General features: G+C 31.3%; 4 protein-coding genes across 4 annotated transcripts in view; 2 read left to right on the forward strand and 2 right to left on the reverse strand.

Annotated features, from left to right (window-relative positions):
• The window catches only part of Sdc (Syndecan), a 510,046-nt gene extending 497,930 nt beyond the window's left edge, over positions 1 to 12,116 (reverse strand). Inside the window, exons 1-2 of the mRNA XM_065514507.1 lie at positions 11,097 to 12,116; positions 8,086 to 8,668 (exon numbers count right to left, since the gene is read on the reverse strand). Of these exons, the coding sequence (XP_065370579.1) occupies positions 8,086 to 8,355 (270 nt within the window). The 5' untranslated portion in view covers positions 8,356 to 8,668; positions 11,097 to 12,116. The remainder of the gene's footprint in view (positions 1 to 8,085; positions 8,669 to 11,096) is intronic.
• Positions 12,117 to 13,938: 1,822 nt separating this feature from the next.
• On the forward strand, positions 13,939 to 14,995 carry LOC135961107 (uncharacterized). Its single transcript, XM_065512598.1, has 4 exons — positions 13,939 to 14,117; positions 14,191 to 14,399; positions 14,457 to 14,610; positions 14,682 to 14,995. Exons 1-4 carry the CDS (start codon positions 13,964 to 13,966, stop codon positions 14,909 to 14,911), a joined length of 747 nt encoding a protein of 248 aa, XP_065368670.1. The 5' UTR covers positions 13,939 to 13,963; the 3' UTR covers positions 14,912 to 14,995.
• Positions 14,996 to 16,045: 1,050 nt separating this feature from the next.
• LOC135961976 (uncharacterized) lies at positions 16,046 to 17,753 on the reverse strand. The gene is made up of 4 exons (XM_065513636.1): positions 17,651 to 17,753; positions 17,383 to 17,594; positions 16,647 to 16,800; positions 16,046 to 16,587 (listed from the first exon to the last, which is right to left on the reverse strand). Exons 1-4 carry the CDS (start codon positions 17,727 to 17,729, stop codon positions 16,376 to 16,378), a joined length of 657 nt encoding a protein of 218 aa, XP_065369708.1. The 5' UTR covers positions 17,730 to 17,753; the 3' UTR covers positions 16,046 to 16,375.
• A 725-nt stretch (positions 17,754 to 18,478) lies between these two features.
• LOC135960942 (uncharacterized) lies at positions 18,479 to 19,578 on the forward strand. Its single transcript, XM_065512367.1, has 4 exons — positions 18,479 to 18,719; positions 18,781 to 18,989; positions 19,050 to 19,203; positions 19,274 to 19,578. Exons 1-4 carry the CDS (start codon positions 18,566 to 18,568, stop codon positions 19,486 to 19,488), a joined length of 732 nt encoding a protein of 243 aa, XP_065368439.1. The 5' UTR covers positions 18,479 to 18,565; the 3' UTR covers positions 19,489 to 19,578.
• Positions 19,579 to 19,807: the final 229 nt, after the last annotated feature.

Below are 19,807 nucleotides of genomic sequence, written 5' to 3' on the forward strand. Positions count from 1 at the left end.
AACATAAAAACGATTGCTCTGACATCCACATATTCTCCTAATTAACACTCCAGTTAAAAATGATGCTTCCTGCCTGAAGAAATTTTGCGATTTACATTTGGCTAGAAAAGAGCGTTTCATAAATTCTTCCTAAAATCACTCATTGGCAAGAGATTTGATGCTATTGATGAAAGTAAACATCAGAAAACTTTACACAAAATGAGTTATGTTTGAAAGTTCTTCTCAGCCTGCCCTCATACACAATGTGGTTACGGCTATGTCAAATGGATTAATAGCTTTTATTTTGTTTTTCTTATAAACTCATTACAGTGTTCCCAAAAAAAAAAAGAATTCGTTGCATGGTTTGTTGGTTAGAGTATGAAGTTTAGTGTTAAGATTCATTTAAAACACCCACTCAATATATTTAGTTAGTTTGTATTTATAGCTTGTGGCATTTAACTGCCCACAATTTTTCTTTTATCCGTATTTCTTTGGCTCAATAACTCATTTTCTTTTGTATTTAAGTACTTACTCATTTCATTCTATGCTCCATGTTTTCTTTGCGCCTCTCTGTTTCTCTTGCTTTATTATTTACTCCTTTTTGTTTGAGTTGTTTATAGTTATTTTTGTTGCTCTTACAAATATTGTTTTTCTTTTGCATTACAATGTAGATTTTGGTTTTGTGCGTTTTCCTGTTTTCTAATGAAAAATCAGCTTAAACGAATTGAAACTTGGTAGCAAATTAGCCATAATTTACTGTTGGTTCAGTGGTTGAGCACATTCTGTAAGCTGGTTCAAAGTGGTTGCATTTAAATGAAGTTTCCAAATATCTGTCCATAGTTTAATAATAACTGATAAACTTTGTATAGTCTATTGTATAAATCAGCATTTGAGACCCGATCATCATTACAGTTATACAAGGCCAAATCAACCATTCAATGAATTAAACTTTGAACCAATATTTACTACTGTAGAGGGTTTTTAATTAAGAATATATTCAAATAGAGTAATTGGCAGATTTCCAAATACTCTAACAATCTTAGTAGATGAAATATATAGAGGAAGTAGTTTACATTATGTAGGAATCATTAAATTTTAATGATTTTAATGTTGGATTTTATTATGATGGATAAGAGTTTCGGATGAAGCTCTTATATCCGAAGCTCTTATATATTTTTATGACTAAAATTCAAATAATTTAATGATCTTATAGGTATTTCTTTTAAGTTTCCTTCAAAGACGATCAATTGAAAACAAAAATTATTTCTGATCTGCATCTCGCCATTGCCTCTTCAAAACTCTCTGATCGATCTGACCGAATCGAAACGGGTTTTAGTGGTTGTTGTTGTAGCAGCATAAACAATTTTTCAATATTCAATCAGGTTGTCCTGTGGGTTCTGCATGTGGTTCAAGTCCAAGAAATTGTGCTACTTCAACAGGATGAGTCTATAAATCCATAGGACGTAGTGAAGTAGGGTTGGCTGAACAGTTGAATGTGTGGAGGGTGTCATGAGGGCATAAGTTAAGGACGGCACGGTCTATGCGGGACCAAAAGGCATTAATGCTATTGCTCCATCCTGATCTAAGTTGTGCCAGAACGACTCTTGGTTTACGCGGCAGAATCTTCTCGGCGTCTGCTATCGGTGGTGGGCGACCTCCAAGTACGACATTCATACATTATCCTGCTACCGCGAAATTGATGGCGTCCCTGTGAATGTCGTTCAAAGCTGTCATATACGAACGGCGATCAAATGGACCCTGCACATACCTCTGTATGCTCTCCTCGTGTTTCCGTAGGTCCTGTCTGACACGCCTCGGGGGATACTCCAACTGTATATTTTAGTGGTGACGGTATTTGCTGTTATTTCGGTTTCGATTAGCGGTAACGGTAATTGAAATCTGACTTAAATTTTAATTATAATAACTTAAAATAAGCTTTTGGTTACGAGATGTTATTAAGCTCTCATTAGGATCTTAATACAGTATCCATAATTCTAAGCTGTTAGAATTCAATAACAATTTCCTTATGTAGCTAGATCGATTTGAATATTACAGTTATCTTAAATTCCATTACAACGGCATATTATTTGAATTTGACATTGATACGTTGCTAGGATTAAGCCACCTACAAACATTTTATTACTTTTTAATTTTATGTAAAATTCTAACACTTAAACTATCAGGCTATTCCCCTTTCCTTCCTCATAAAAATTCTCATAGATGACTATCAATAGTGTATTGAATATATATTGTAGTTAATACTTCTTGGTATTTTGTTGCTTCAAACCATCTATCCATCCATCCATCGTTTAATTGTTGTTCTGTATTTATTTATTATTCATTATGTTTGATTTTTTAATATGCAATGTGCGTAAAATTCCATTAATATTTTTTTTATTATATTTCTCTCTCTCTCTTCCTCTCTCTCTCAACTAACTTTAAACGTCCAGTGTAGGAAGATAAAAGAAGTAGATAGAAGAAAATTACAAAAGTTTTGTTGCACTTAATGTCTGCCGTTGTTGTCTTGATGGTGTGTGGTTTTGCATGCATTTGTTGTTTGAGCGTGCTGTGTCCACAGACAGCACATTTTGGTTCCATCCGTTTTTAAATGTCGTTGGTTCTATCTGTTCCTTCGTCCGTCCGTCCGACCATCCGTTTCACACACCATCTAACCGCGTTTACTATGCACTACGTTTCTGTTTTTGTTTATGCTTTTGTGTTCGTGTCAAGATGTTATCAATTTTGTTATTGTACTCGAAGTGTGGCTCTCTCTCTCTGTCTTTCACTCTATTTTGCTAACACCTTTTCTCAATAGGTGTATGTGTGAAAGTGTTACGATTATGTTGTGTATTGCAGTTACAATAGTGTCATCAACATTTCGGTTTTGTCGTAGTCAATTGTTTCCTTCTTTTGCTGCATCTCTTCCGATGGTCATTACATTTAATGTATTTTGCTTTTTTTTCTACATTCTTTGTTGATTTCAGTGGAATAAACAAAAGAACGTAAATATTCGCACGCACAAGACTATGAGTTTAATCTGAAAAGTTATTTGCAAAATCAAATGTTTTTGCTCTTTTCAGAGATTGAAAAAATTATGGGATTCTTATTGATCCACATACACTTATCTTTAATTTCGTTTTACAGCCTTTCTCATAATAGGTCAATACTACAGGCGAATGGTCAAACGATATATCAAATGATATTTCCGTATACTTATATTGAGTTTCGATTTAGGTTAGGTTTCATGGGCGGCCACTCGTCAAGCAGCTAAATTGGGTCCATTCAAAACTGGGTACATTGTGATACCCAAGGGGTAAACAGCAGGGTATTTGTAATACTTCCATTGTTTCCGAGTTAAACCAACCAGATTCCCTGATGAAGGAGTAGATTCGTCTAAGATTCATCCTTGATAGCTCATCCAAGCATTTTAAGAATCGGGATCCGAGGATGCGTTCCCTCAGGTTTGTCAGAGCCGGGTAATGGCAGAAAAGGTAAGACACAGTCTCCTCCTCATCTTCACTATGGCAACTTCTACAGTAGTCGTTGTATCGTAGAACCAGATTTTCGGCATGTGTTCCAATTATACAGTGTCCTGTAATTAAAGAGACAATTATGCTTATTTGCTCACGAAGGAATTCCATAAGTATTTTCGTCCTGCTGGCGTCATATACATGCCAGGTCGACCTCGTTGTAGCACAGGAATGTTCATTGGACCACATTTAATATAGGATTTACATTTCTAGATATGGTAAAGTCTAGATCTTTCCTAGGATCCGTATCCGCTTTAAAAAGTTAATATGACTTGATATTTGTCTGTGTGTTCCCGTGCTACGATAATCCGAATATTATGATGTTAAACTGTTTTACAGGACTGACTATCCTAAATCCTTTTGGTAAATGCTTTTTAAAAGAGTTCGCTTGTGAACTTGTTGAATATAGTTGAGATGGCTAACAGCTTAATAATAACAATTTTAGGAAGTCAATCGCATGATTATCCGCAAACAAATGTATTTTCCCTTAACTAGTTCCGTGTCTGCGTGTTCCCTTGCTGCGTTAATCCAAAATATTTTGTTGTTAAACTGTTTCAGAGGACTGACTATCCTAAATCCTTTTGATAAATAATAAACATTTTTGGATGTCAATCGCATGATTACCTGTAAACAAATGAATGTTCCCTTGCTGCGGTAATCAGAAAATTGTGTTATTGAATTGAGTCAGCGGATTGACTGTCTGTATTCAAACAGTAACATTATCTATGAGATCATGTAGCTGTCATTCCAGTTGATTCTACGTGGTACCTTTTGATTAATTCTTTTGGAAAGACTGGAGACAGTTGAGATTGTGTTGAAATTTTACAGCGGATTGAATGTCTGTATTCAAACAGTAACATTATCTATGAGATCCTGTAGCTGTCATTCCAATTGGTACCTGTACCTGGTACCTTTCGATAAATTCTTTTTGTAAGACTTTTTGGAGACAGTTGAGATGGCTAACATCTTAATAGTTAGTAAACATTTTTAGAAGTCAACCGCATGATCAGCTGCTCATGACTGAGTGTTCCCTTGCTGCGGAAGATTGTGTTGTTGAACTTTTTCAGTGGGATCGTGCAGTTGGTGATTTCAACAAGCTTTCTGTTTGTAATCCTGCCGTGAATAGAAGAAGATAGAATGGGCAACATTCAGGACGTCAATTCGTTTTGGTATACTAATAAATCCATTATTTTTTAAAAGACCAAAAAGTGAACTTATTGAAGTTAGTGAACAAAATTTGGAAAAACCACCGCATGATCACCTGCTCATGATTGAATGTTCCCTTACTGCTGTTCCCAACAGATTGTGTTGTTGAACGGTTTCAGTGAATTGACTATCCGTATTCAAATCATAACATTTCTATAAGACTCTGTAGCAATAATTTGTACCTTCTGGTCCATCAAATTCGAAAAGCTTTCTGTTTGTAAACCTGAAAGCCAATACATGTTCCTATAAGGAGCATAGGGCCGTAACTAGTTCGTTCCATTCGGATCTGTAGTATGCAATGGTTTGCGTTCCCCTCCAGCTTTAACGAACTCTCGTCAATTCCACCTCAATCTGCCGCTTCCATGTATGAGCAGGTCGTCATCTACGCCTGCTTCCTTGGGGATTCCTTTCGAATCATTATCACCTTTACGAAGTGTGTGAACTATCCACTTCCATTTTCGTTTAAATATTTCTGTTTGTATTGGAACTTGTTAAGTTGTTTTCCAAAGACCGTAACTTTCTTCACGGCATCGTGCAGTTGTCATTCCAGGTGTTACACTGCTACAAAAGTCAAAAGATCGAATGGACATCTTTCAGGACGTCTAAGTGAACTTAAGGGAGATATTTGACTAGCATAATTGAAGAAGACCACACTGAAGCAGTGTAATTGACCAATCGCAATTTGTCTCTATCCTTCTTATGTCAAGAGCTGCTGGAGTTTGAGAACCTTGTTTCTACTTCCCAATTTGTTCGTGATTACAATTGCAGAAACTGTTTAGAATAGATTCCTGGTTAAATGTTCAAGGTTGGTTAATGATAAATAAGGTCATGATGCCAGTTTAATGTGAGTTAGATGTATTATTCCTGTCTTAAACTTAAATAGAAAAATGTATTATGAAATAATACTATAACTGCTTCCTATAAATTTCACAATTGTTATCAATTACAACAAAGCTAGGATAGTCAAGATCAATATTTGTTGAACTCAAATTTCTTTCATTCCTTGCAAATCCTTCCCTCCTAACCTCGTATGTACGACGAGTAGTGCGACAGAGTAAAGAGAACGAACTTGGTTAGCAATTTACTCATCCTCTGTATTGAACTGATAACGTTATTGAATTGTGTTTAAGGTTTTTTGTTTTTGTTTTTTTGCTTTCAACGTTGTCGGCGGCATTGTCAATAATAAACTTTTATTGTTAGTGTTTTTTATTGTTTCTGTTTGCTGTCAATGTTGCAAACGATGGGTTTTATTAACGGTTTTTCCCATTTCTTTTATCTCATTTAAACTATAATTAAAATTTAATTAAGCAATAATTGATGAATATTACACAGATAGGAATGCACAGCTTTGTGTGAAACACACAACGTTGAGTTTAGAGTAAATATTAATGTACGTTTTCTTTTCAGTTTAATTGAATGGAGAGCTTGTGCTGGGTTTTAAGAACTTTGTACAGCCCCGACCAATATAGTTATGGTCAGTAGTTTTATATTAAGGATTTGCTGATACTGTCATAGCCTCTTCAGCATTCAATGACCATTCGCGCTTAGTTTAAAAGCCTCATTCTAGAACATGGCTGATCTGATCTAGATTCGTAATTCCGGATATTATCCCCACCGTGTACTTGGGATGAATGCGTGGGATACTGATGGAGAAATAGATGATACCTTAGTGCTGTTGGATTCATGTTCCGAAAACACTGAGCTTTATCTCCAAAGTGATAAACAACAAGAGAGGACGGCCAGATGGAACCAAATCCATCTAAACGAACAGCAGGTACACTTTGAATTCGTCATTGCACTAGGCTGAATCAAATCAACTTTGAGCTTTAATTTTTCTGACAACGAACTGTATCAGGGCTAATAGGGTGATATTTTGTAAAGGAACTGTGCCCAATCTTAAAGTTTTCTTAGTTTCGAGTTTTAAATTTTCAAAGTTTTTGGGAACTGTTTCCGAACTGCAATTCACATTTGAAGTTTATTTGATAATAACTTTTATGAATAGTTAAAAATAATGGAAAATAATTTAGCTGAATTGTTGAGAAAGCTTTTATTCTCAAACTAGAGGGTCGTCCAATAGAGACTTTCGAACTTTGACTGTTGGTAGCGACCATATTGTTGAAGCTACATCTGAAGAATTCACTGTCATTTAGTCAGTTTGTTTTGCCAAAGAACCATCTGAGAAGAGGACCATTTCTGTATAAAATGAAACAAAATTTATGGATTTTTGGACGATACCCATACACATGAGATCCAAGAGCGTCCAATGCATCCCGAAAAAGTCACTATTTAGAAGAATTGATTGTCATTTATTCAGTTTGTTTTGCCAAAGAACCATCTGAGACGAGGCCAATTTCTGGATAAAATGAAACAAAAGTTATGGATTTTTTGACGAACCCATACACATGAGATCCAAGAGCGTCCAATGCATCCCAAAAAAGTCACTATTTAGTGTGGGTTTTGGGAGACGGAGAGCAACGTTGGCCAGGCCATCATTGTTATATAACGGCAAGCGCTATAGGTCGATGAATACCAAGATCTTTTGGCCTGAATTGGATGATATTGTTACGAGTTCATTCATCATGTCTATAAACATGTCCATCAGGAGAATCTTTTACTTATCAACAATGTTGATAGCACGCAGTTATTAGCATTGTTTGTAAGTATGGCAACACTAAACGTTTAAGCTGCTAAAAGCTCCAGAATTCGATTAATCTAGTTTTGTCCGTTAACAACTTTCATGAATCTGCTCGAAGGGAGATGGCGCTATGTATAAATAATGGATTAGGCTGCAGTAGTTTAGTTAGTTTATCATAGGCTCTGTTAGGGTTAACATCAACTGCATTATTGTACGAGCAATTTGAGGACACTGCAATCTTACGTGGATGTGATGTCAACTCGCGCGACTTGACCCCTTGTGGGGTTTTCTTAAGTCTCAGGTCTATGCGAATGAGCCACAAATCACAGCGGCCCTCAAACCCATAACCCATGACATCGGTAAAATTCATTCTTATTGATTGGCCAGAGTCATGGAAAATTTAAGATTTAGGACGCCAACCACCCAGCGAAGCAGCGGTGAATTAATAATGGGAGTGATAGGCCTTCCAATAGAATTAAAAAGGTCGATCACTCACACTTTGTTTTATTTAAATTGAAAGGTTTCATATCGTCCCTTTATTTTTAATTAATAAAAAATTTTATTTCAAATCATTTTCAATTTCAGATCAAACCTCCGTATCTTAGCTGGTTATGAACAAAATGTTGGTTGGGGAAACCAGTCGGTAGTAATTGAGTATTAGGGAGGCAAAAACTCGAATAAAAAAAAAGGAAAACAGAAAAATAGAAATGAAAACAAAAACAAAAACAAACTTACCTCATCTATAGCACTAGCAGTTACTATTAATAATCCAAATAGTACAGCAGTCCATAGCCATTTGTTAAGGCCATAAAAGGATGATGATGTTGATGATAATGATGATGGCAACGATGACGATGATATACCGTTATGGTATTGCATTTGACAGCGTTGTGGACGATGACACTTGGTCATCATTTTAGTAGTAGTTGTGTTGTTGGTTTTTGCTGCTGCTGAAGAAACTGACGACGACGACGATGTAGAAGTGGCAGTTGTGGTTGACAACATGTTTATTTCTTTCGTATAATAATAGTAATTTTGTATAATTTTTTTTTGTTTATATATATTCCAGATATATAGACAATATAATAATACTAACTTTATAATATATTGTTTTGCTATATATTTATAATATAAATGATCTCAAATGTAGTTAAAATAAATTGCCAATGTTGAAATTTTTTTTGTATTACAGAGAGAAAAACACTTTTCGTTAAATGATTTTTAAACGATTTTAATTATTATTATCATCTGTATTTTCTATTTCATTTATTTCTCGTATTATCTTCGTTTGTTACTTTTTTTCTCACGTAATTTTTAGCTGAAATTAAAAAAGATTAAAATGATTGGATATTAGAAATATTTATGGTATTTTTTTGTTTGTTTTTTGTTTTTTTCTATAAGAATTTTTTATAGAATTTTAAGCTCATGTTAAGAATTTTAATTTGTAATATTGTCTATATTTGAACATACATTAAGCTTTTGTTAAAAAAATAAAAATGGTATAGGTACATTTATGAGTTTTTTTTTAAATAATTTCAAAATTATATTTACTGATGATGTAGTTATTACACAGTGCTACAAAACTAAGACTAAAAATTATACTAAATTACTGAATTTGAGTGTATGACTTAAAAAAAAAGTTTGAAGAGCAAGAATTGGAGGCATTTCTCCATGAAGATTGTTGTCCAACTCAACAAGAGCTTGCAAAATCATTGGGAGCTACTCAAGAAGCAATGTCAAAACGATTGCGAGTAACAGGTTTCATCCAAAAGCAGGGAAATTGGGTACCAAAAGAATTGAAGCCCAGAGACCTTGTAAGACGATTTTGCAAAAAAGGTATATATAAGTTTGTCATTCCGTTTGTAATTTCCGCAATATAATTTTCGGACCCTATGAAGTACATATATTCTGGATCCTTATAGATAGCGGAGTCGATTAAGTCCTGTCCGTCTGTCTGTCTGTTGAAATCAATTTTCTGAAGACCCCAGTTATCTTCGGTATCCAAATCTTTAATAATTCTGTCAGGCATGATTTCGAGAAGTTTGCTATTTAAAATTAGCAAAATCGGTCCACAAATTGCTGAGATATGAGGAAAAAACCAGGACAACCTTGATTTTTTACCTATTTTTGACCTATATCTAGATTACTAAGTCATTAATATACATAATATGGATATCTAATGATAGATATTTCAAAGACCTTTGCAATGACGATTTTTTACCTATTTTTGACCTATATCTAGATTACTAAGTCATTAATATACATAATATGGATATCTAATGATAGATATTTCAAAGACCTTTGTAATGACGTATATAATGGGTCAAATCGGAAAAATATTTTTTAACCCGATTTTTTTCACCAAAAGTTTTTTTCGCTAAATGTTAAAAAAATTGAAAAAAACAAAAAAAAAATTTTTAAATTTAAAAAAAAATTTAAATTTAAAAAATAATTTCAAAAAAAAATTCGAAAAATTTATTTTTCCAGGAAATATTTAAAATTTTTATTTCGAAGTATAATTTGGTGAAGGGTATATAAGATTCGGCTCAGCCAAATATACCTCTCTTACTTGTTAATACTCATTAAGTTTTTATTATAATCGTACATTTTTTTTGGAAATCTCGTTTAAAAACAATTTTAAAAATGTAAAATTTGGGTTTTGAGATGATATCCATGAAATTTTATGATTTTTTATTGGCTTCAAATTATAATTTGTTTTCGATGTCTGAAAAGATTTATGTTTTATAGTTAAACAGCTATGAATAATAAAATACAAAAGCGATTTTTAATTGGAACATTTAATTTTTTACATTTTTTGAAAATAGTAAAAAATGATTTTTAAATAAAATATTTTTAATTTTTCTTTTTTTTTAATATTTCCACTTTGACCCAAACTTGGAATTTTAAATAAAATGTTAAACAATTTTACTCAAATTTTCAGCATTTGATTTTTGACTATTGAAACTCGATAAAGCTTAAAATTCAGGCCTCTCACGCTAATATACATATATTTTAAACATTAGTTCCTAAATTTGTTAATGCTTTAATTTTAATCCTTTTAAAAACTCCCAAAAATATCATCACTTTCTTTATTTACAATTTAAACTCGATATGGCAACTCTTTGAATACACCACACTCTTTAATTTAACTCAATACTAAAACAAAAACAAATACAATGAGTATTTAACAGCCATACTAAACGAACTTTGCATTTACAAATTCTAATTGAATGTTTTTGTTGTTGTTGCTTTCATTATAATAATGACAAAGTAAAAAAATAAATAAAGAAAACAACAAAACACACACATCCACACATTAAACTAGACACTAAAATATAAAGAGAACAAGCAAGAACAACAAAACAATACAGAAAAGATGAGTTTAAAAAAAATGGTTAATAATGATTATAAATGTTGTTGTTGTTATTTTATTTGGTATATACGAGTGTACAAAACGAGTTAAGGAAACAAAAACAACATAAAGCAGCATAGAAAACAAACAAAATAACAACAAGAACAACAACACTAAACATACTAAAATTAAAGCAAATTAAATGGTGGAATAAAAATCAATGTCGGCAATAAATTAAAATATTGCTAAATTAACATTTTGTGTTCAAAAATCACATTTTATTAATAATAATTAAGGCAAATATTATGCTAAAGAATTTCTATACAGAGATAGTGCATGCATTTGCAGCTATAACTTTTCTGATTTTGTTATTTATAAATATAAAAATACCTACCTTTTTTTAATAAAGAACTGCCAAGTAGTTAGTAGTTGTGGTTTTGCTACTTTTAGTTATACACAATTTTATTTCTTTAATTTCGTTTAATACAATTTAGATATTTACTTTTTTATTATTATCATCGAATTATTCTAGTTGCGGCAAAATTATTATTACGACGAACAAATGAAATTATTTATTTTGTCGGCACACAACGCGTCAAGTTAATTTTTATTTTTTGGTACGTAAAACGAAAGTTGTAAAATAAGAGCTGGACTTGTTTGTTTTTGCTGTGTTTTTAAACTATTTTAAAAAAAAATACACTTTTTTATAAAAAAAAATGAACACGACCGGTATTTTTACCCAATTTTTTCTTTTATTTATTTTTCAAAATAACAAAAACACTGACTGTATGTAATTTTTTTTGTAATTTGCTTTTTTGTCTCGTGTTTACATCGATTTTGAGAAAAGGGTACAGCCGATTAAGACATACATACACACACAGTAACAATTTATGCGTGCGAGTTTATTTTTTTCCAATTTTCCTCTTCTTTTATTTTTCTATACACATAAAAAAACAACACATACTTTTTATTTAATTTACGCTCAACACATACACTTTCGTACGCACTTTTTTGTATTGGAACTCTTTAAAAAAAAACACCACTTCACTCGCTATTTTTTATTTATTTATTTTTCCAACTTAACTTCTTTTTTCTTTTGTATACGAAAGATGAGTTGTAATTTTTAAATCAAATGTAATTTTTATTGAATTGACTGACTGACAATCAGACAGACAAATAAATAAAATGAATTAAATAAAACACACAACTTTTTTTAAGCCGTCACTACTAGTTGGTGGTATAGACAGAGATTTTGTGTGGGTATAATTCCGCTGTATGTATTTATGATGTTAGTTATACACACTGTTGTTGTTGTTTTTTTCTTTTTTTATTATTTCCTTTTTGTGTATAATTTGTTTCTTTTTTTTCTTATTTCACACCGACAACGTTCGACGTTCTTCCGTTAAACGTTAACTGACGATCCGTTCGACTCAACTTGTTCGCAAGCACTCATCTTATTTGCCGTAAATTCTGTTTTGTATTCTATTTGGGGGTTCTTGTGTTTTGTTGTTGTTGTTTTGCATTGTCTTCTTTGTTTACATGTTTCATCGTAATGTTTTGTGTCTGTTTCTCCAGTAGTAACTCATTTTGCCTGTATTGTGTGGATACTGGAATTATGAGTGAAAGAGAGAATAATAAGTTACTCTTTTTAATTTTTAAAAGAGTAAGTTTTATTTGGGACTGGGTGGCCAGATTGCTTTTATTGTCATCTTTAATTATTCTAAAATTAATTTAATTTCGAATTTCACCTCCTAGCGTATTCAATCAAAGAACCGTAGTAATAAAAAACCGTAAGCACCATTGCCTACTTTTAGGGTGACAAATTTGCATATGTATTAAAATTATTCCTTGAAAATTTTGACATAACGTAGTGTGTGGTGAATTTTTAAAAATTCTCCACGATTTTTATTCACCAAACACTTCATTTTCCACACGAGTGACCAAACAAATTTTTGAGCGGCCAGGGGGAAGGAATTTTTCTCCCAGCCGTGGGTCGTCTGTCTGTGATCAGTCGTGTGGTGACTAAAAATCGTGGTGAATAAGATTTGTGGTGATTTTTAAAAAATTCACCACGATTTTAGTGTGGTGAATAAAATTCATGGTGAATTTCTAGAATCTAAGTTTATTCACCACAATTTTTAGTGTGGTGAATAAAATTCTATTTCACCAAACTTGTTTCGTTCACCACACGAGCGACCAAACAAATTTTTTAGCCGCCAGTGGAAATTTTTAGCCGCCTGGGTGAATTTTTCCACCGGCCGTTGTCCGACACGAGTGGTCAGTCAGTTTGTCCGCTCGTGTGGTGACTTAAAATCGTTGTGTATAAGATTCGTTGTGAATTTCTAAAAATTCAACAATATTTTCTATTCACCACACTAAAAATCGTGGTGAATAAGATCCGTGGTGAATTTCTAAAAGTTCACCACTATTTTATATTCACCATACTAAAAACCGTGGTGATTGTTTTAAAATTCACCACAATTTTTTTCCACCTCACGAACGATACAAATTTTTGAGCGGGATTTATTTTTTAATTCGTTTTGTCATCACTAAAACAGTTTTTTTTGTCATCAATAATTTATTCAAGCCAGAGATGGAAAAGTTGATATGATACCACTTTTTTGGTTATTTTTTTACATTAGTTTTTTATTTTACTTACCAATTGGGACCGGAGAAACGCGACGCAAACCGAATGTATTTGCCATACATTTGTATTGATTTTCATTTAATTGGTTCCAAGATTTATTTATTTTAGCTGAAAAAATTTATTTTTCAATAAAGAAAAATATAAAATATTTAATATGAAATAAAAACGACGCAACTTCGAAACGATCCCGGTCGTTATAGTATTTTTCGTACGATATAGGCATATAAATTTGTTTATATTATTATTTTTATTTTCAACAAAAATTTTTTTTCACATTTCTCTACAATTTTATTTTTGTCACCAATTATTTTTACCAAATTTAGTTTTTTTTCTTTTATAAATTGGTAGTTATTCGAACGAACTGAAAATAGTCAGTCACTCGCTGTATATATATAATACATATTTATTTCTCTCAGTGTTCTCCTATTGTTAAGTTAAATTGGGAACGATAACAATAGAGATCATAATTTCAAATATCATCCCTAATGTTTTTGTAAACAAACAAAAAACAAACACACTACCAACAAAATAAACTATATTTTACACCCAGTAAATTGTTTATAAATTATTATTATTGTTGTATTTGAAATATAAATAAAAACAAATATATAAGAATGGATTTAAATGAAAAAGTTGAACAATTGGTGCAAATAACAACGGCTCTAAAAAATGAAGTAAACGAATTGAAAGGCAATGATTTAAACACAAAACTTGATGAATTGCAATGGGAAAAGGAGGCATTGAAAAATGATATTATTGATTTGAGGCGTAAGGAAAACATTTTTAAATCACTTACAACTAATGCATATTAATACTAGTTTATTTATTTTTTTTAATCAAGATTCCTTAATGCAACAGAATGCAAAAATTCTGTCTTTGGTAAGGAACCAAAATGATAAATTGGTCGAAAGCATAGAATCGGATAAGTTGGTACCCCATATTATGTTCAGTAAGAAAATTTCAGAGCATGTAAAAAAGTTTCCTATTAAATCTATAAAAGATTTAGATGCATTAGAAAAATCTATTAATGACAGCAATCTTAATGAACTGGTAAGCTTTTGTAGTAATTTCCTAGATGATTTTGTAAAACAATATTACTTTTTGTAGGTGGCCGCTGTTCAACAGTTGCTAACACCTCATGGTATTGTAAAAAATATGATTGCTGTTATGTCCACCGAGTGCATTGTCAGTTGCAATGTCGATGGTCATCACTATAAGCGGCGTTTGTTAAATTATACCAAATTCATGGATTTACTTTTCCGTAAGTTGATTGCTGTTTTTTAATAATTTACTTACAAGTTTTAGTGTTTTGATTTGTTTTATCATTGTTAGGAGCTGCATATTATGATGGCTATAGCCAAAAAACATTTTTAGATGAGGTTCGTCGGGGCTTGAAAATGGTAAAAAATCGCCATAACAAAAACGTATTCCGCAATAAGCAGGTGCAGCGCCAGGAGGTAGAACAAGCCGAATATGAAGAAGAACAAGAAGAAGAAGAGGTGACTCAATTTGAGGAAATTGATGAACAGGAATTTATAAAAGAGGAAATATTATGTGATTGAAAATCTTTTTTGTATAAATTTATTAGTATTTTTGTTTTAAGTTTCATAATTTTTAATAAAGAACACTAGATTTTTTTTATCGAAGGAAGGGTTTTTGAATGGTCTTAACAAATTTTAAGTTATTCAAAAATTCATTTAAAGTCTCTCGGGTTCAATGCGTATGGTACCCAATTTCCCTGCTTTTGGGGGGAATATTATATATTTCATGTCTGGCCGCATATTATGGGCGTTTTTCGACAAAAGCTCGCAGCAAACGAATCAGTAGCGTTCGGTACAGGTTCCCTGTGATGTTCTGGTCAGATTTCAGCAGCTCATAATAGAAAGGAACTTTTCGCTCCCACCAAATACAGAAAATTAACTTAGCGACATGGATGTCGATTTGGCTGGTTGGCCAGACTTCACATACGATCTCTTAGGCTTCGAGTTATTCAGCCCAATTATGAATACAAATTCCCCGGCAGTTTTTCTCCTTTTCTCATTTTTCCTATTCAAATTCAATGGGAAAAAACTCCCGGGGAACAAACTCCCGCGGAATTTTTTATTCATAATTGGGTTGATTGTAAATAATGAATCGGTGCAAAAAACATTTCCCGCAATGACGCTTTGTTGGCACAAACTTCGACATTTTCGAAGCAAAAGAAAACTTTGTTTACACTAACTAGGTGAGAATAAATGACAGATATTTACCCTTCAAAATGACATATGTATTCGCCATCATTTTATATATCAATTTCTAAATTATATGTATATAAATTGCGAATTATTGAACGTTTTTAAAAGAATTCTGTAATCTTAGATTGTATTTTTTTAAAGAAGATTTTACAATAAATGATTCTATTTTTCCGAAGCCACATCGTCCAAAATATCACCATCACTCAAGATTCCATGACAAATAAGTTCGTCATCAAAGTGGACTTTAGAACAAATTTGAAAAAAAACCTGCAAGTGAATAGGACTGTTTTGGCTTACATCCGTTTTTGGCCTATAAGCGGAATGACAGGACAAACATTAACGATATTCATAAAGATTGTCAAAAAAGAAACAAAAATCACAATCAACTGATGATCAGTAACAAAAATTTCATATTTTCGTTTTGCCAATTACAATATTATTTTTTGTAACTAAATTATATTTTTTTCGTTAAACGTCGTAATTGTTACTTAAAAAACTATTTTTTTGTACAAATATTTACATTAATTTACATTAGTTACATTCAGTAACTAAAAACTAATACGAATTATTACAAATTGTTTATAATTTTGTCCGTTTTTGCAGAAAATATATAAAAAATTTTAACAATTCGCAATAGTTTTTTGTTTTTAAACAGACCTCGTCTGTTCAATAATTGAAATAAAGTGTAATTCAACACAAATTCAATTGCTTGACTATAATACAAGGCTTGAATTACACTTGCTTTCAACTTGAATTCCAGTAAAAATATAAAATAAATTCATAATTAACCAACTAATCAAAATATATTTCTTCCGTTTTCACAAGAATACTTTGTTCGCCATCATTTTGCTCCTGTTGTTCCCTTTCTTGTTCCTCTCGTAATAATTGTTTTTGTCTAGCCCTACAATTGTTTTTATGACAACGATTTTTAACCACTCTTAGGGAACGTCTTAAGTCGTCTAAAAACATTTTGGAAGTATAATTGTCATCTTTTCGACTGGCCACTGGAAATATTTATATAAATTAATTTGAATTTACAACATTTTATTACAAAAATACTTACAAAATAAAACATCTATAGTTTTGGGAAAATTTAATAATCTTGTTTTACTGTGATGTCCATCCACATTCGATTCCATGATTATACTATCGGACAAAACATTAACGACATTTTTCATAAGACCCTGAGGTGACAGCAGGCTTTGGATTATACTGACCTGCAATTAAAAATAATGATCAGCAATAAACTATTTTTAAATTAAAAAAACTTTTTAAAATAAAATTTTGTATGGAAATTTTGCTGTAAAACATTTAGGGTATTCATTTAAAAAAAAAAATGGAAAATTACACTCTGATTTTTTTACACTTTTAAAAAACAAGAAAAAAATCAAAAAAAATTTGTATTTTTTTTTGTGGAATTTTGTTCGTTTTTTTATGTAAAAGTGTAGAAAAAATCATAGTGTAATTTTTCATTTTTTTGAAATTATTTAAATTTAAAGTTTTTTATGAATATACGAAAGTATGTATAGAGCAAAAGTTCGAATGAATTAATTTTTAAATCTGATTAAATTGTATTAGATTTGAATTAACAAAAATAGTACCATTCAATGAATGAAGGAATTTTTCGAAAACGAAAATGTTCATAATTAATTGTGTGCTAAATATGTACATTGTAATTCGAAACGATTTCCGTTCGAATCGAATTAGGGTAAAATTAATTCCAAAGATAGGTATTATTATTTTTTTGTAACTGAATATCTCTAAAAAATAATAGATCCATATAAATGATGACCACTTACAATATGAGTTTTATTTTCTTCATTGATCTCCAATTCGAATTTTTTCAAATCGTCAACATTCTCCAAAGGAAATCGTCTCGAGAACTCAGATATTTTCTTGCCATAGTAAACGAGTGGTACTGCTGACCGTTCCGCTTCAATATTTTCATCCAGCATGCCAGTTTGTTTTGACAATAAACTTATAATCAGTTCATTCTGTTGCATTAATATTTCTATACCATAGAGAAAAATTGAACAAAACCATTTTTAAAACAAATATGTCAGTTACCTTTTAAATCTTTAACTTCTTTACGCAAATTTCTAGTTTCATTTTTTAATTTTTCAATTCTTTCATTTACACTGCTCATAATTTTTGTTTATTTTCGCTTATTGGCCACTTGTATGTATACTAAAACTAGTTCTGTTTTCTTTCTGCTTGTCAGCATGAAATGTCTCACAGTGGGGAATACATTATATGACAGCAGATAATAGGCCTTTATACATGTAAGTACAAAAGAGATAGAATACAATTGGTCAGCAGGTGGTTTAAGCTAGATTTGTCATCTCTATTAGTTATCGATATGTGTTAACTATACACTGCAAAAAAGGATGTTTAAGAAATTATGCTTGTATGAAGAAACATATAAATGATATTTGCTGCCCGATTTCATTGTAATTTTATTAAAATTAATATAAAAATCATTGACATTCAAAGCAATAGACATAATTCACGTGTAAGTATAGTAATTTAAGCAATTTATATACAAAATTCAAACAAATGGACCAACTGCATAGACCCATGTGAGCTATGATACATCGAAATTAGTTTAATGGGATTTCAAAAGTTCTTTGAGTAAATTTAAATTACTAATAATTGTTATTATTCAGTAATAATAATTATTATTATTTAAACGAAATGTATTGTTGGGGGGACAAGCTAATTTCTTTCAGTATATTGATAAACAGTAACGAGCGATAACGATAGAGATTACAGCTCAAAAAAAAAAACATCTATTTTTGTAAACAAACCAAATTGCCACCACTAACGAAGGAAAATGTAAACACCAGAGAATCGATGCCTTAATAAATGACATTTCTTGCAATAAATACATCATATATGTATTAAGGTTTTTATAATAAAACGCAAAAAAACTTGATTAAATTCCAAAAAAATAATAGTTATTTGCTCAATTAAACAAATATAATGGATTTAAATGCAACGGTTGAACAGTTGGTGAAAATAACGTCAGCCCTTAAGAATGAAGTCAACGAACTAAAAGGAAATGATTTAAATTGCAGACTAGATGAACTGGAAGAGGAAAAGGAGGCATTAAAAGATGATATTATTGATTTGAGGCGTAAGTAAAATTTGATTCACATTAATTAAATTAATTTCAAAATTGTTATTTCTTATTTTAGACTCCTTAATGCAACAGAATGAGAAGATTTTATCGTTAATTAGAAAGCAAAATGATAAATTAGTAGAGACCATTGAAGCGGATAAACTAGCTCCTCAATTGGTATTTAGTAGGAAAATTTCGGGATATTCACAATTATTTCCCATTAAATCTCTAAAGGAATTGGATGAATTGGAGCAATTAATAAATGATAACAATGTTAATGAACTAGTAAGTTGTTTTCAAATCATATTTTTGGGAACACATCTAATAATAAATTTACTATTTCAGGTGGCCGTTGTCCATCAATTGCTAGAACCTCATGGCATTATCAAGAATATTGTTTCCATTCTGTCTATCGGGTGCATTATGGAATGTAATGTTGATGGTCATCACAACAAGAGACGTTTATTAAATAGCCAGAAATTTATGGATTTACTTTATCGTAAGCTTGTTTGTTGGTTGGGGTTACTTTTAAAAGTTTCTACATTCTACTTTGTATTATTTGTTTACAGAAGCTGCCCATTATGATGGCTATAGTCATAAAATGTTTTTGGAGCAAGTTCGTCGTGGTTTTAAAATGGTAAAAAATCGCTATAATAAAAATTTATGTCGTCACCGTCAGATGGAGCGCCAACGTCAGGAACAAGTTCAAATTGAAATGCATGAAATAGAAGATATAATAGACATAATGCCCGAAGAGTTTATAAAAACAGAAACTATTATTTGATTGAATTAGTTATTTTTTTTTTAGAAATAAGTTCTATTTTTAAGTAATAAGTTATTTTTTAAAGAAGAAAATAAAATTTTAGTTATTGAATTTAGTTTGTAACATTTTCCTGGAGAGTTACTTCCTAATTCGAAAGGACATCTTTTTATGAATAAAAATTCCACGGGAGTTTTTCCCCTTTTATCATTTTTCCTATTCAAATTCAATGGAAAAAAACTTTCGGGGAACAAACTCCAGCGGAATTTTTTATTCATATTGATGAATGTGTTTAGCACACATTTTCGGATTGAGTTACGCAGTAACCGACCTGAAGTTATTT

Source organism: Calliphora vicina, chromosome 5, assembly GCF_958450345.1.
Source record: "Calliphora vicina chromosome 5, idCalVici1.1, whole genome shotgun sequence".
NCBI lineage: Eukaryota > Metazoa > Arthropoda > Insecta > Diptera > Calliphoridae > Calliphora > Calliphora vicina.

Bases quoted from the DNA above. Each gene is read 5' to 3' on its own strand.
- LOC135961107 (XM_065512598.1), top strand. From the start codon at position 13,964: ATGGATTTAAATGAAAAAGTTGAACAATTGGTGCAAATAACAACGGCT. The intron at 14,400-14,456 runs GTAAGCTTTTGT...TACTTTTTGTAG, and splicing joins ACAGCAATCTTAATGAACTG to GTGGCCGCTGTTCAACAGTT. The intron at 14,611-14,681 runs GTAAGTTGATTG...TATCATTGTTAG, and splicing joins ATTCATGGATTTACTTTTCC to GAGCTGCATATTATGATGGC.
- LOC135960942 (XM_065512367.1), top strand. From the start codon at position 18,566: ATGGATTTAAATGCAACGGTTGAACAGTTGGTGAAAATAACGTCAGCC. The intron at 18,720-18,780 runs GTAAGTAAAATT...TTCTTATTTTAG, and splicing joins TGATATTATTGATTTGAGGC to ACTCCTTAATGCAACAGAAT. The intron at 18,990-19,049 runs GTAAGTTGTTTT...TTACTATTTCAG, and splicing joins ATAACAATGTTAATGAACTA to GTGGCCGTTGTCCATCAATT.
- LOC135961976 (XM_065513636.1), bottom strand. From the start codon at position 17,729: ATGAGCAGTGTAAATGAAAGAATTGAAAAATTAAAAAATGAAACTAGA. The intron at 17,595-17,650 runs GTAACTGACATA...TCTATGGTATAG, and splicing joins AGAAGTTAAAGATTTAAAAG to AAATATTAATGCAACAGAAT. The intron at 16,588-16,646 runs GTAAGTATTTTT...AAATATTTCCAG, and splicing joins AACTATAGATGTTTTATTTT to TGGCCAGTCGAAAAGATGAC.